The sequence below is a fragment of the Vipera berus genome (genome assembly GCF_964194415.1).
Source record: "Vipera berus genome assembly, chromosome: 12".
NCBI lineage: Eukaryota > Metazoa > Chordata > Lepidosauria > Squamata > Viperidae > Vipera > Vipera berus.
The window spans coordinates 3,664,595-3,681,386 of record NC_138215.1 but is presented as its reverse complement, the minus strand read 5'-3'; the positions used below and the strand labels follow the sequence as shown (position 1 = coordinate 3,681,386).

At 47.3% G+C, this 16,792-nt stretch overlaps 1 protein-coding gene across 3 annotated transcripts; it reads left to right on the top strand.

The window, feature by feature from the left end:
- Positions 1 to 6,666: 6,666 nt before the first annotated feature.
- On the top strand, positions 6,667 to 15,013 carry LOC308673625 (uncharacterized protein). Of its 3 annotated transcripts, XR_014027692.1 has the most exons (4): positions 6,667 to 8,590; positions 9,647 to 9,903; positions 11,063 to 11,236; positions 14,975 to 15,013. XR_014027692.1 is itself a non-coding variant. In XM_081337465.1 (2 exons), the coding sequence occupies exons 1-2, from the start codon at positions 7,426 to 7,428 to the stop codon at positions 10,108 to 10,110; spliced, it is 507 nt and encodes a 168-aa protein (XP_081193591.1). In that variant the 5' UTR covers positions 6,667 to 7,425; the 3' UTR covers positions 10,111 to 10,326. The 3 variants fall into 3 exon arrangements, 1 of the variants encoding a protein (XP_081193591.1); XR_014027693.1 differs by lacking the exon at positions 14,975 to 15,013 and having other exon boundaries at positions 11,063 to 11,583; XM_081337465.1 differs by lacking the exons at positions 11,063 to 11,236; positions 14,975 to 15,013 and having other exon boundaries at positions 6,667 to 7,468; positions 9,647 to 10,326.
- The last annotated feature ends 1,779 nt before the right edge of the window (positions 15,014 to 16,792 follow it).

Here is a 16,792-nt window from a genome sequence, read left to right as displayed (position 1 = left end):
TCTTGTAGACCAGTTCCAGGGTTGAGGGACCCTCCTGCGCTTTCCAGAAAGCCAAAGAATCAGACTTTTCCTTTTAGCAAAGAGGCCTAGATCTCCCAAGGTAGACTGCCCCTTGCTAGGGAAGCTCTATTAAGTCCCTCCCTTGAGTGAGACTCATTGGGACAGCTTTCTGCCGGTGCTTTTCCTGACTGCTACTTTTCGGTTCACCTCACGGCCGAGGTCCCACCATTCTCTCTTTTTCGATGAAGACCCCCTCCTTTTTCTCCTGGCCACCAAAGTTCAAGCACGACAAAATACACAACATTTTTCTCTTTCTTTTCATCCATAGATCACGACTGCCTGAAATGAAGGGTAGGGAGAAATTTAACCAATTTATTTAACCAACCTCCATCCATTCACAATTATAGTCCCGGCTTCCATTCATATGATTTTCACACGGCGTGCATTGGTGCATGCTGCTTAAAGGTTGCTCAATGGTGTGTCTGTGTAACGGTCACTGAGTGAGCCAGACTTGTTGTCTCCAAGAAGATCATTGGATGATTCGGGGCAGGAATGGGTTCCTTTAAACCTATTGGCCGCCGCCTAGTGGCCAACCGTATAAGTAGCTGCAGCAACCACTCTTTCAGTTCTCTTCCTGTTTGCCTCAGTAAAGCATGTTCCTGTTTGCAACCTTCCGTCTCGCTTATTGTCTGCAAAGAACTGGCTACACAACAGGACCCATGATAGCAGTGTTGAGGGGCTTTCACAGAGAGGAGGGAGTCAAGGTATTCTCCAAAAGTCCAAAGCACCTGAAGGCCAGAGAAGCAATAACGGATGGAAACTGATCAAGGAGAGATTCGACCTAGAAATAAAAAGAATTTTTCTGGCGGTGAGAACAATCAACCAGTGGAACAGATTGCCTTCAGAGGTTGTGGGAGCTCCATCACTGGATGCTATCAAGAAGAGACTGGAGTGCCATCTGTCAGAAATGGTGTATGGTCTCCTGATTGGGCGGGGGGTCCCTCCCAACTCTGTTATTTTATTGGTTTTATACTATTGGTTTTATACTTCCACCAACCTCGGTCAGGAACACTGGACCTGCGCATCCCCTGACAAATTCCCCTGGCTTCCTCCGATGAATATCCACCGGTTTCCTTCCATTCCGCATCATAAGGAGGCTTAGCTGCATTCATGTCACCCCCAGACTGGATGTAGCTGGGCCTAAGGCTAATCCTTCCGTGCCACCACTGTATCACAGTAATCCAATACTAGACTTCCCCCTTTCACCACACACACCTTTGACAACTCATACATGTACACACTGTGGGCTACATCCACTCCTGGATGATCCACATCGCCCATCCGCACTCTCAGTCACACTCCATCCATTCACAATTATAGTCCCGGCTTCCATTCATGGATTTTCACACGGCGTCCATTGGTCAGTTTTAGCCACTCCTGTCTTCTGGACATCAGCCTTTTTCGATCCATGGGGATCAGAGGGCGACCTGCTGCAAAAAAGTCCTCTCACTCAGGGATTCCTCCAGAGAATTTATAAGTTATAATAAATACATCTATGGATCTATCTAATTAAATGATTGTGGTGTTCCAGGAGAACAGAAACTTGATATCAGACATAAAAGACTTCATTTATGTCAGGCTTCTCAGATTTGCCACACAAGAATCGTGTCCAGATGAACTAGCTCTACTTTATTGTAAGGCTACATAATCAGATCCTGCAAGTTTGAAAGGACAAAGCTTCCACCATCTCCTCTACAGCCCAAGAAGCTAGGGAGGGTCCCTACTCAACCACTTTCTCCTCCACTCATTGTGCAGACTATGCCCTTTCTTATCTGACCACTCTCTAGAAGGTAGCCTTTCCTTGCCTCCTTTCTCAAGGTCTTTCTAACCTACAGTGTAATTACGTCTTCTTTGTGCATGGAATAACTGGCAGATGAGCAGGGCGAGCGTGAAGGAGGGATCAAATGCATCATCAGTTTTGAGTCTCTTCGTGCCCATAAGAGATCTAAGTCCAGCCTACCTTGAATTTTATTGATTTTTATTTACTGCCTGTTTCTTTTGACCCTTAGTAGTTCAGATTCATGTAGAAAGCATGTTTGCAATAAATCTGTATGTTCATTTTAATTGTCTGAATTTTCAGATTTTCCTGTGCTTGACACAAACATCATTGCAGTTACAATATATAAAACTAATAATCCATGAGTCCTTTCTACTGACTGTTTGTAGGTCCTAATAGTAAAATTCCAGTTTCATTTGAAATGTTATTTTTAAAATTCTCTGCATCACCATTATGTACTGTACTTAATCAGATCAGCTCATTTAACCACCTTGCTTGGCAACAGAAACTCTGCTCCCAATTGTGATCATAAATTGAAAACTTCTTGTATGCTGTTTTAAGACCTCGTGTAAAACTGGTCGCTGAGTGAAGCACAGTTGCCTGAATTCATACAAGAGACTGTACCAAAATTAAATAAATTATATTCTACTCTGGTTTAAGACTAGAATATGAATCTAAATCCTTTAGCCACAATGATTAAAGTTAATTAGTGAAATTGCAATAATTCCATAATTCAACATAGGATGAAATTTAGCAGCACCCATTTCAGAACCAAGAAGAATACGTTAGCACTGGTTTTCTGTTTTTCTCAGAGATTGTAGCCCTTCATTTTTATTAAATTCTCCATAATGATTCTGTTACAGGTATGTTTCTTTTGTAGAACACAATCAGATAATATACATTCTCATAAATAACAAAAAATGAAAAAAAAGAAAAAAATAAAACACCTGGTGTTTAATTTAATTCAAAACACTCAACACAATATATTTGCTTATTTACAAAAGGTATCTTCCAATACTATTCAGTTCGTGTTCCACTTTCAAATGGCAAGCAATTACTTACTCTAGATATAGTATTTACCTACAGTGTATCCCTGTAATTTAATTTATTCACTTTGGTTGGCACCCAACTCCACACTTAGCAGGGTGGGAGATTTAGAATGGTTGGTGAGTCTGGCAAACAGACTCCACAATCCACATCCCCAAACAAAAGCATTCTGAGAGAATGCCAGAGTTTTAGGCTTTCTTGAACGCCATCCAGGTAGGGGCCACAGAGTGTCAGGGAGGACCGTATCAGACAACAGGCACAAGGGAAGAGAAGGCATGCTTCTTGGGTGCTAGTAGACAACTGTTTAATAGAATCCAGGGAGCACTGACCTATTGGCTTGCACTGGATAGGGAAGCAGCACGGAGATAGACGGTCCCTCTGAGAATCGAGTACTATGCCTGTGCTGCCACCACGAGGCTGTTCTTGGGAAATTACCAATATGCTAATTGGGTCTGCCAGTACCTTTCCCCTTTGTGATCCTGCTCATGATGCTGTACTAGGATCCACCCCTTCTGGGTTGGACTTCCTCCTTCTCCTTGCTCCCTTGTGTTCCATCCTCCATTGTAACATCTGAACACAAGCCATGCGGACAGTAATCCTGTTACTGTCTTTTGACCTTAAAGTACCGACCAGATTCAACTGACCACACCTTCTCTGCTGTAACCACCTTCTACATGCAAAATAAAGGTATTTCAGATGAACCAGGTGCTTTGAGTTCACTGTCTGCAAAGGGCCGTTAAATGTGACTAAATTCGCTTAAGCAGACCAATAAGTGTCTTAACAAGGAATTAAATTCGCAACACAACGTGTCTGTAGCAGAACAATGCCATAAAGGGTTTGGTGAGTAGATAACCAGGATCTTGAATTGTCCCTGGAAGCATACTGACCATGCTGCTCAGAGTCACTCTGTACTGAGAGATGGGTGGCAGATTTAAAAATCACACAGACTGATTACAAGCAACAGCATGACAAAGTAACAACAATGGTGGATTATGGATAGATCCGCAGGAAATACCATTTGCCTGCAAGAAATAACCGGTGGGGCCATAAAATAGAGGAAATATTAGAAAATGAAGAAGCAAAATTGCTCTGCGACTTCAGATTCAAACCTACAGGAACCCGCCACATAACACCCCAGACTTAACAATTGGTGAGAAGAAAGACAAAAAAAATCTGGCTAGTGGACATGGCAGCAGAATAGAAGAGAGAGAACTACAGAAGATAACAAAACGCAAAGAACGGCAAATAGAAATAGAACGATTGTGGCAAAAGAAAGTCAAGTTCGTACCAGGTTCCAGTCTGGGTTGGCCACCAGGACTAGAGGTTTTGTCTTCCAGGCTTTCGGACTCGTGCTTGGAGCCCATCTTTGTGGAACTTCTCTCTAGCACGAATCCGAAAGCTGGGAAGAGAAAACCGCTGGTCCTGGTGACCGACCAAGGTTGGATTCTGCAACATTATCCTGGGACAAGCATGTTCACCTTCGTTCGTGAAAGATAGTACCGACAGTAATGGATACCTTGGGTGCAATCCCATAACAATTTCCCAAAACAACCGGAGCACCATCTGAATACCATTGGCATTGACAAAATCAGCACTGATCAATTGCAACGGGCATCTTTACTCGGAAGAGCTTACATCCTGTGACAAAACTTTTAACATCATCAAACACCGGCACCTGCCTATTCCAAGCCCTCGGGAAGGACTTGATAGGGGAATAAAAATGCCCCGTCAGTTTCAACATCTGGCTAACTGTGTGATGACACAACCACCACTGCAGCTTGTGAAGCAGGGGTATCCCAGGGGCATCCTGAAACGTTACCCTCCTGGCCCGCCCTACGGACAGGAATCTTTCTGAAACCAGATGCCAATCTGATAACCATAACAGTGCATTCATGTGGTCTTATTTTTAAAAAAATTCACAGCACAAACTCATGTTATAGTGTCCGTCCCCAAACTCTGCTTTCTTGGTGGCCCGGATTACAAAATCGTTACCCAAACTGGCGACAAACTACTGCAGCTGCTTTAGAAGTCCACAAATCATCACACACAGTGCTCCACTGTCCACTGATAAAAATGTCAACCCTTCCTTGGTCTCTGCCTCTCTTGCTGCCATTCGTGAGTCGGACTGCACCCTTCTGTGGCTGTCAGGAGATGCCGGGAGGCCTCTTCTTCCTTCTTCGATCTCGTCTCCCCCAGGCCTTCCTCCTTTCCTGGCCTTTAAAGGTTTGGGTTTTGGAGCAGAGATGGACAGGTTAACGTACATCCTAAAAGATAAACATGAATCACTATATAAGTTGGAACAAATGTTTTGTATGGCTTAAAAGGTTTATTTTTATTTATTTTTATTTTAATTCCATTTATATCCCGCCCTTCTCCGAAGACTCAGGGCGGCTTACAAGCTTAGCAGTAGCCTTCATTCTATGTATATGCCTGCTTATTAGGGCTTTCACACACACCCCAAGCGGCATTATTACAAAGTCAGCTTAATTGCCCCCAACAATCTGGGTCCTCATTTTACCAACCTCGGAAGGATGGAAGGCTGAGTCAACCTTGAGCCTGGTGGGATACGAACCTGCACTAATTGCAGGCAGCTGGTGTTACTTAAGGAGGCATTAGCCCACTGCTCCACCAAGGCTCCTTTAATTCAGGAGACGAGTGATGAGCTCACTTAATTGATCTGTGTAATTTATTAGGCTTACAAGGTTGACAAGATATGACCAATGGTAGTTTTTTTTAAATGATAAGGATATTCTGTGTATTGGAAAGTTTAGCTGGGATGATATATTTTTGGTTAATAGGAGAGTAGATATAACTCTCGGTCTGTTTTGTTTGTTTTTCGCAGTTTGTGTTATGTGATTATATGGTTTGTGTCTTTAAACCCCTTGTCCCTTTCCCTATGTACTATCCTGTTGTCATTCTTACTGTAAATAAAGATTATTTGGGGGGGGGGGGGGAAAGGAATAGAAATCTTTAAAATCAAACACTGCCTGCGACTCCATCTTGTCCTGCCTCCCCCCCCCCCGTCCCTTGCGAAGAGGTTCCAGGGTGGATGCAGAGGAAGGGAATGGAGAGGCAGAAGCTCTGAAGAGCCAAACCCCAAGAAATCATTCATTAGGTCAGCATCGCAGAGCTTGGAGGTTGTATGTATGTATAAACAAGTTAGAAGGAAACCTGGAGGTCTTCTAGTCCAAGCCCCTGCTCAGACAAACGGCTGTCCAGTCTCCTCTTTAAAACCTCCAGCGTTGGAGCACGTTCAGCTTCTGGTGGCAGGTAGTTCCACTGCTTACTTGTTCTCCCTCTCAGGAAATTCCTCCTCCCTCCCCGCTCAGTTTCCCTCCGTCGCTGCTTCCCCCGCCTTCGGGGGGCTTCGGGGAGGCCTCGGCTCCCTCCTCCTCGGGGGACCCCCCAGATATGGGAAGGCTGCTCTCCCGCCTCCCCCGCCCTTCTGCCCCCACCCCCGCGCGGGAGAAGGGCTGCCTGGGGGCCGCGGGGGGAGCCCCCTGGGGGAAGGAGGGAGGAAGCGCCCCCCTGCCCTGCCTAGGGGGAGACACAGCCCGGGAGGCCCGTCAGCTCCGCCGGCCTGGATGCTGGGGGGGGGGAGAAAACGGTACCCCAAAGAAAACCTTCGCTACTGCGCAGACGCCAAATGGAGGATGGATGGATGGATGGAAGGACGAGGCTGATTGGCAGGAGGATTTCTGAGGACGGTCCATTCAATGGAAAGAAGAGCTACCAGGCGCTCGGAGAAGCCCCGCCTCCACTTCCGGGATCAAACATTACCGAGGCGCCGAATTGACTCGGCCGCGGAGGGGCTCCGACCCAGCCGGGGCGCAAGGGATGCCGGGAGTCGCAGTCCGAGCTCTTCTCTGGCGGAGGGAGGGGGGAGCCCGAGGCCTGGTCTGGCGGGACGTGGGCCGGAGGGAGGCCTGCCCGGAGAGTCTCACTGAGCGGCCGACGCTTCGGCGTTCCTCCGGGGAAGGGAGGAAGCCGTGGCCCGCCTCTCTCCCTTCGCCCCTGCAGGAGTTCGGGCGAGCCCGGCGGAGGAAGGCAGGAGGCCCCGCGGTGCAGCCCCGGGAGGAGACGGCGGGGAAGGCCCGGAAGGGAGGAGCCGAGGGGGACTCTGCTAAAGGAGGCCGCCTGGAGGGCGGAGCGGGCAGCAGGGAACGGGCCTGGAGGGCGGAGGGTCCTTCGGGAGACGCCACAGAATCCGGGAGGGGGGAAAGAAATATCAGTGCCCGGAATGGGGAAAATCCTTCCAATCAAATGGAGTTCTTGAAAGGCATCTAAGAATCCACCATTTAAAGGCCTGGAATGTGGAAAGAGCTTCAGTCTGAGGGAAAACCTTTATGGGATGTTGATCCACACGGAAAACCCGTATGAATACCTGGAGTGTGGAAAGAGCTTCATTCATCTGGGAAAACTTGATGCACATCAAGGAATCCACACTGGAGAGAAACCATTTAAACCCCTGGAATGTGGAGAGACCTTTACTAAGAGCTTGAAGGCTTGTGGACTCCAACTGCCAGAATTCCCCAGCTAAGATGGCGGCGCCTGGAATGGCTGCAGCTGTGCTGGCTCTTGAAGGTGAATAGTTTGGGGAGGGATATTAAGCGATAGAGGCCGCTTGATCAGGAAGGTTTTAATGGGTTTGAGCAACGTGGTGGGACTAAGCTAACATACCAACGACAATCTTTGCTGGCATGGCGAGTTTCTAGCTGTTTCGCAAGTGTTGGTGAGACCGTTAAAAGTCGTTGGCGCTGTTTGGATTTGTTCTGCCAGCAGCAAGATCTGACTGCTGGCCCAGCGACGGATTCCATTGCAAATCAGGGCTGTTTGCAAAGGAGGAGGAGAGGTCCCGGGGCTTATGGAGTGAAGAAACTGGACCAGAGGAAGAGAGAGAGGCTTTTGGAGGAGGTGGTGGCAACGTGCTCCAGGGGCGAAAAAAAAGCAAGGCCTCTTTAAGGAAAAGGTGGAAGAGGCAGGATCAGAAAAAGGAAAGGAGGCGAGGTTGTCGTGCAGGAATGCAAGCTCATTTGAGGGCTAATCCACATGGAGCCCCATTTCCATCTGTCCTCTTTGCCATCGTTCGCTCCCTAGAGACTAAAACGGACCATCTGAAACTTGAGCTGGCCACGAACAAGGAGTCTGTATCGGAGGTGGTGGCCCTTTGAGAGCTGCACGCAATGAAATTTCATTTGATGTATGCCGATTGGTGTACATTCAAAGTGACAATAAAGTCATTAAAGTTGCCAAGCTTGCACACCCCTTCTCTACACAAGGAAATGATGATGGCCAAATCAAGGCTACATTTCCCCAAAAATCGGCTTGAGAATGGCAGCCGCCTTGGGCATCGCAGAGAGCCACCCTAGACAAGCCCAACACCACCCTGAGCATCGCGGCCTTCTCAGAAGACCAGGCCTGCGAAAGAAGCCGTTTCCTCAGAGAATACGCAATTTAGCTCTGAACTGAGCCGGGCACAGGCTGCTTCCATTGAGGCAGAGATTGCACCTGCTTGAGGCTGGGTTGCACAACAGACCCACAATTGGAGAACACAAGTCCTTTCTCCGCTGTGGTGACGGCCGAGATCTGTGATCCGTGGAAGACCCTCTCTTGGCAAAAGACATTGGGTTGCTTTCCACCCCCTGGCAACACTTGAAAAGGGGCACCTGCACATTTTTTGAAGACAAATGCCAAGAGGACACAGAGGTGAATGGGTTGTGTGCTCAGTGACAAAAGAGGGGCGGGAGAAATATTTCAAAAGTTTTTATTTCAGTATTTCTATAGCAAATATTACAAACAAACATATTAAATATTCCCAACTTCTGGAGGCAGGTGGTTCCATTGGTTAATTGTTCTCACTGTCAAGAAATTTCTCCTTAGTTCTAGGTTGCTTCTCTACTTGATTAGTACCCACCCATTGTTTCTTGTCCTGCCTTCAGTATTTCTAAAACAAATATTACAAACAAACAAACCAAATTAGGGGTCAGGAGTCTGAAACAGAAGAGGAGGGCCAACCTATTCTCTAAAGCACATCAAGGCAGGACAAGTAGCAGGAGAGAAGCAACCTAGAACTAAGGAGAAATTTACTGACAGTTGAGAACAATTAACCAGTGGAACCACCTGCCTCCAGAAGTTGGGAATGCTCCAACACGAAGTTTTAAAGAGCAGACTGGACAGCCACTTGTCTGAAATGGTATAGGGCGGTGTTGGTGAACCTTTGTGAGACTGAGTGCCCAAAACCCGCCCCACCCCACCTCTTGCCCGCAGAGCCACCCACCGCCTCCATGGCCTGCCACAGCAGATTGCCCACGCGGCCCAGCAGAATCATAGTGGACACGCCCTCTGTCCGTGGCCCGCAGCATCATCTGCATGCGATGAGGCGGGAGGCGTAGTCTTGTCCCTGCTGCCTGGCTGCCATGTCCTTGGTTGCATTGCTCTGCACAGGCAGCCCCTGGGGCGGCTCTCCTCCGGGGCGCTGCTGGTGAGGGGCCACAGGAGTGTCAAGTCTGGGGCGACGGCGTGCGTGCCCACAGATAGGGCTCTGAGTGCAGCCTCTGGCATGTGTGCCATAGGAAAGGGTAGTAATCTGTAGCCCTGTTAGGTTCTTAGTCACATCTTGGATTTTAGCTCAAGGGTGACAACATACCTCCCTGGATTGTATGTCCGGTCTGCAGAGGGATTATTCTGTTCCTTTGAGGATACAATCTCCTATTATTGCGTTTCCTTCTATGTGTGACATACCTCCATTTGTCTTCCTCCAAGGGTTTATCAGTATGGTCAAATCCTCCGGGTCCGCCTACACCACCATCTGCCACCTCTGCCCAACGTCCAGCCACCTCTCCGTCCTCTGCTCTGCTGCCACCACCTCTGCGCTGCCCCTGGCCGCCTTACAGGTCCACTTCTCTGCACTGCCACCAGCTGCCTCCTCTCCACCGCTGAAGCTGCCGGCACAACATGTCGCCATACTGGTCTCTGCTTCATTGGGCCGGGCTTGGTCGCTGGGCCGCCGGGCTTTTCAGGTAGCCTCACTTGGCCTGGAATTCCTCCAATGTCTGGTGGATGGGGGAGGGGTGTTCCTCTGGTTCCTCTTCCATGGGCCTCTGGCCTCTTGGGTAGTCCTCTCGGGTGCAGCTGGGCCTCCCTCAGCCGGGATGGTTTCATGCACAGCATCCCTTCGAACAATGAATTCCTCTTGCAGACACAAGAGTCAGATGGCCAACCGTTAAAACGTGCGATCTTGGCGGTTCTTTGCTTCCCACAGTCTCCCTCCTGGTCTGCTATTCAGCTGCCGGTTCGCTGCTCTTTCTTTTTCCTTCCCAGCGTTGAGCTGCTTAACTGAGCTCCTGAGCTGGACCCCTCCTTCTCTGCTGCCGGCTGCCTCAGACTCCACGTGCAGCCATTCCTTCGCTGCGCTCTGGCTTGCTGGCCTTTTCCTCCTGGCCCCAATTCCCCCTTTTCCTTTATCCTTTCTCTCTTCCCTATCTAGCTTTCTGCTTCTCTTTCCTCCCTTCCCCCTTCTTCTCTCCTAGTACCTTCCCACTGAGTTTGGTTCCTTCTCTCCCCATTGATCTGATTCTGCTTCCAAGGCTACCGCCATCTTGGCTAACATCATTAACGGATGGCGTGAGAAACACAGGGACTTTTCTTGAGTCCGGGTGGAAGTCCTTTAAATCCCCCTGTAGTAATAATAATGATAATAATAATAATACACTTGGAAAGGACCTTGGAGGTCATGTAGTCCTACCCCTGGTCAGGCAGGAAACCCTATCCCATTTCAGACAAGTGGCTGTCCAGTCTCCTCTTAGAAACCTCCAGTGTTGGAGCAGCCACAAGCTCGGAAGGCAGGTTGCTCCATCAATTAATTGTTCTCATGGTCAGTAAATTCCTCCTCAGTTCCAGGTTGCTTCTCTCCTTGATTGGCTTCCATCCGCTGCTTCTTGTACTGCCTGTAGGTGCTTTGGAGGATGGTGGAGGAAGGTGGTGGGGAGGAAGTTACAGATCTTTGATTATGAAATCACCTGCGCTGGGGGTAAAAAAAGTGAGACAAATGAAGGACAGAAGGAGGGGAAGCCTATCCATATAAACACAATGACCCGCCTTAAGTATCTTCATCAATTAATTTACCAGAAATAAAGCTACCTTCATTAATGGGGACTTTGTCTTTTTCTCCCATCTCAGGTTGGGTATCTGGACCTGAGGGACCTGGAAGAGAGAGAGAGACAGAAGAGAGATCTCCAGCTTGCTGTGGCCAAAGGATCTTGCAGAGTCACCCCCCACCTTCCCTTTGGCCCATCGAGACGAGGATTAGCGCCTGGTCCAGGGATCCCCTAATCCACCACCCAGGAAGAAGAGGTTTTCCTGCCTTTTTTTAGTGAGGGGGATTATATGAGGGGGGGTCCACATTTTGGCCTTTCCAGGTGGCTACTTATTTTTCCGTCCTTGTGAAGAGGGTCTCCTGCCTCCTCCCCCTCCTCTACCTTGTGGTGACCTCTGGGAAAGGGAGAGGCAGCTGCTCAGCAAACCTTTAGGTCTTCCCCAGATGAATCAGAGCCTCCTCTGCACCACTCTTCCCTCGAGACCCCACCCCATCTATCCGGAAGCTCCTTCCGGTTGACGAAGCTGGTGGATCCTCCTGGCCGGGGAGAGATTCTCACCCAGGCCTCAGGCAATTCCTGCTCTCTCTACGGGGGCCATTCGGAAATCCAGCTCCCTTTGGGCGTCCATGATAGACGCTCCCAGATAGTCATGCAGGAGCTGCAGAGGGAGGGGTGCTGAGTGGGCCGGGAGGAGCCCGGCCCAAAATGTCCACTCACCACATGGCTCCCACTTGACCATCTCCACATGAACAATATAGGTCACTCTCCTTGCAGAGTTAGGGGTAGGGGTTAGGGTTAGGGTTAGGTTTCGGGGTAGGGTTCTTTGCATTTTGTTTCCTTGCAACGCAAGGAAAGAAGCAAAAAAAAAAGCCCTAGAAGAGAGGAAAAAAGGAAGGTAAGGAAAGGGATCCGCTAAAGCCTCCTTCCCACCATCCCTTTCACTCCAGAAACCAGCCCCTCCTCCCTTTTAGCCTTCCTTAAACCTGCTGGAAAGGGCTCAAAGGAGGCTTTTATCCCCCCAAAATAAAGATAAAACAGGAACTCATTTGCCTCCTGCCTTCAGGCGCTTTGGAGGATGGTGGAGAAGGTGGTGGGGAGGAAGCTAGAGGTCTTCTAGAAAGGTCTCCTTCATTGGGGGGAGGGGAAAGTGAGAGGATTGAAGAAAAGAAGGAAGGAAGGGAAGCCTATGCCTCTCACTGCGTTGTTGTTTTTTAGTTTTGCCAGCGTTGGAGAAGGTGGTGGGGAAGAAGCTGTAGATCCTCAATGATCAAGTCTCCTGCATTGGGGGGGGAAAGTGGGACAAATGAAGGAAAGGAGGAAGGGAACCCTTCCTATCAACCGAATGACCCACCATTAGTATCTTCATTGATTCCTTAGCAGTGAGAAATTTACCTTCATTGATATGGACTTCCTCTTCCTCCCTCTCCAAATTTAAAATCTGGGGCTCGGGCTGCTGGAACAGAGAGACAGAGGAGAGATCTCCAGCTTGCTGTGGCCAAAGGGTCTTGCAGAGTCACCCCCCACCTTCCCTTTGGCCCCTGGAGACGAGGATTAGCGCCTGGCCAGGGATCCCCTAATCCACCACCCAGTGGATCGAAGGGTTTTCCTGCCCTTTTTCCCCAGGAGGGGGATTATATGATGAGGGGTGGTCCACAGTTTGGCCTTTCCAGGTGGCTACTTAATTTTTCAGTCCTGATAAAGAGGGGCTACCTCCTCCTCACCCTCCTCTTCCTTATAGGGAACCCTGGGAAAGGGAGACGCAGGTGCTGAGCAAACTTTTAGGTCTCCCCCAGATGAAGACCCCCCAAATTTGAGCCTCCTCTGCACCCCTCTTCCCCTCGAGACCCCACCCCATCTATCCAGAAGCTCCTTCCAGTTCATGGAGCTGGTGGATCCTCCTGGCCGGGGAGAGATTCTCACCCAGGCCTCGGGCAATTCCTGCTCTCTCTACGGGGGGGGGGGGGGGGGCATTTGGAAATCCAGCTCCCTTTCAGCATCCATGACAGACTCTCCCAGATACACCAGCAGGAGCTGCAGACTCCTAATACTAGTATCATAATACTAGTACGGTATGTAAATATGAAGTAATTGTTTGTTTCATAACCTAAATTAGCAATATTTAATGTGGATGTGGTTCTCAGAAAAAAAGATCTGTACAACTGCTGTATATACTCAACCACCTTTCACAAGAATGACTGTATATATTGAACGTTAAGACGCCGTTGCAGTTTTTAAAAAGACCTTCCCCCCCCAAGTTGTTTACTATATGAATAGAAGCTTATTGTTTAAAAATAAATATTTTTTTCTGAAAAGTGACCCATTTTAGTCCCTCAAGTCTTCTTTGGACTAATATAGCCTGAAATTAAGCATTGTGACTGATTTTTCAGCAAGAGTCCTTCAAGGCTATAAGCACATTGACTTGTTTAGCAGGAAAAAAAACCCACATAATTGCAGCCATTCCTGCCATGTATGTAGATTTTAGATGTCTGAAGTCTTGTTAGCTTCAACCTTCCTGAATGGTTTACGGCTGCATTTCTATAGAGTTGGTTTCTGCTTGGGGAAGGGAGACTTGGGGCTATTAAGAAAAACTGGGCATGCTTTTCTGCCTCTTTAACTTCTTTTTTTGGAAATGTATTTTCCTGCCCTTTTAATATTTCCTTCTCTGGGGAGCTGACTTCCCACAACAGTATTGAAAAAGAATTATAAAACATTGGATAAAGCTTATCAAAAGAAAAGGAATATTTTCCAATAGACACAAGCTGATTCCTCCCTTTCCTTAAGTCTCTTGTTAAAGAACCTGTTTGCCACTCAGCCGTAAGAAACAAAAAAAACAGTCGAAGGGATAAAACTAGAAAGATGGCAGGTCTGTTGCCTAAGAATGTTATGTAGCATATAAATATTTTTTTCCTTTTGTAAGAAAAGAAACTCTTCCTGAGCATCTTCTAAAAATCCCTCAAGTCTTCTTTGGACTAATATAGCCCGAAATTAAGTATTGTGACTGATTATTCAGCAAGAGTCCTTCAAGACTATAAGCACAGTGTCTGTTGTTTAGCAGGAAAAAAAACCCCACATAATTGCAGCCATTCCTGCCATGGCCCCAGGACGCCACAGCTTCTAGAAACCGTGAATTTGGTGTGATCAGTTTAGTGACTTTCAGATTAATATACTATTGGTAAGCTTCTTTTCCAAGGATTTTTGTTGCTATGTTAATGTGGCTACGATATTATTGATCTCAAAGCCAATAAATAGATCTCTTCTCAGTATAAATCTGGATGACAAGGGGAAGAAAAGGGTCTGCCTCCTCCTCACACTCCTCTTACTTGGAAAAAGGAGACACAGGTGCTCAGCAAACTTTTAGCCCTCCCCCAGATGAAGACCCCCCCAAATCAGAGCCTCCTCTGCACCCCACTCCCTTTTGAGACCCCACCCCATCTATCCGGAAGCTCCTTCTGGTTCACGGAGCTGGTGGATTCCTTTGACCCGGGGAGAGATTCTCACCCAGGCCTGGGGCAACTCCTGCTCTCTCTCAGAAATCCAGCTCCCTTTGGGCGTCCATGAGAGACGCTCCCAGATAGTCATGCAGGAGCTGCAGCGAGGGGGGTGAGTGGGCCCAGAGGAGCCTGACCCAAAGTGTCCACTCACCACACGGCTCCCGCTTGACCTTCTCCAGGTCTATTATTATGGTCACTCTCCTGCTTGCAGGCATGGGGGAGACTTTTGCCTTTTCCTTGTAAAAAAGGGAAAACAGCATAAAAAAGCCCTAGATGAGAGAAAAAAAGAAGGTAAGGAAAGGGATCCGCTAAAGCCTGCTTCCCACCATCCCTTTCACTCCAGAAACCAGCCCCTTTTAGCCTTCCTTAAACCTGCTGGAAAGGGCTCAACCGAGCCTCTTAGACCCCCAAAAGAAATAAAGATACGTTCCCCTTTCCTAGCAGGATCCTCCCAAAGATCCTTTTTCTACCAGGCATCTGGACTTTCCTTTTTTCCCTTGAAGAGGTTTGGCCTCCCACCCCAGAACAAAAAGATTTCTACTCCTGGAGACAGCTCTTCCCTTCCGTTCATGGCTGCCCGGCCCCTCCTCTGCAGAGTGTCCCAATCCTGTGAGAAATTGGCCAGAAAATGGGGAACCTTCACCAGAGCCCAGAAGCCCTACTTTCATTCCGGGAGCCATTTTGAGGCGGATGAGCATCAGTTGAACCGTCCGGATGACATTACGAAGCCACAAGATGACAGGCCTCCCTCACAAATCCCTCTCCCCACCTTTTCTACAAAAACCGGTGCCAGCCCAAAGACTTTGGGAATGGACCCACGTATCACCAAATCTGCCCATTTCTCATGTTTTGGCACAGAAGGCACGGCTCTTTGGTTGTAGACTGCCTCTTCATATGGAAGCTCCTCTAAGCTAATTGATTGAACAAGACCCAGTGATGCAGCTTGTGGTCAGCCTCCATTTTGATTCCCTCTGTGGTGCCATTCTGGTTTGCCTAATTACTGTGGTGTTTGCTTAGCGACTACAGTGTTCGCTTAATAACTGCCACAAGTGACATGAAAAACATAAGGCGCTTGTTTTTGTTGATGCGCAGAAAGCATTCAACAACGTTGAATGGGATTTCATGTTGAAACAGTTAAAACATGCTATTTGGCAAAAAGTTTATAAATATGTTCAAAGCAATTTATTCGAAACAGGAAGCAAAAGTAGTAATAAACGGAGAAACCACCAAAAGGCACAAGACAAGGTTGTCCATTATCACATTAGTATTTGTCCTCTCTCTAGAAGTCTTGACTAGAGTAATTTGAATGTAAATATGAAGTAACTGTTTGTTTTATCACCTAAATTAGCAATATTTAATGTGGAGGTGGTTCTCAGAAAAAAAAGATCTGTACAACTGCTGTATATACTCAACCACCTTTCACAAGAATGACTGTATATATTGAACGTTTAGACGCCGTTGCAGTTTTTAAAAAACCTTCCCCCCCAAAGTTGTTTACTATATGAATGGAAGCTTATTGTTTAAAAATAAATATTTTTTTCTGAAAAGTGACCCATTTTAGTCCCTCAAGTCTTCTTTGGACTAATATAGCCTGAAATTAAGCATTGTGACTGATTTTTCAGCAAGAGTCCTTCAAGGCTATAAGCACAGTGACTCTTGTTTAGCAGGAAAAAAACCCCACATAATTGCAGCCATTCCTGCCATGTATGTAGATTTTAGATATCTGAAGTCTTGTTAGCTTCAACCTTCCTGAATGGTTTACGGCTGCATTTCTATAGAGTTGGTTTCTGCTTGGGGAAGGGAGACTTGGGGCTATTAAGAAAAACTGGGCATGCTTTTCTGCCTCTTTAACTTCTTTTTTTGGAAATGTATTTTCCTGCCCTTTTAATATTTCCTTCTCTGGGGAGCTGACTTCCCACAACAGTATTGAAAAAGAATTATAAAACATTGGATAAAGCTTATCAAAACAAAAGGAATATTTTCCAATAGACACAAACTGATTCCTCCCTTTCCTTAAGTCTCTTGTTAAAGAACCTGTTTGCCACTCAGCCGTAAGAAAGAAAAAAAACAGTCGAAGGGATAAAACTAGAAAGATGGCAGGTCTGTTGCCTAAGAATGTTATGTAGCATATAAATATTTTTTTCCTTTTGTAAGAAAAGAAACTCTTCCTGAGCATCTTCTAAAAATCCCTCAAGTCTTCTTTGGACTAATATAGCCCGAAATTAAGTATTGTGACTGATTATTCAGCAAGAGTCCTTCAAGACTATAAGCACAGTGTCTGTTGTTTAGCAGGAAAAAAACCCCCACATAATTGCAGCCAT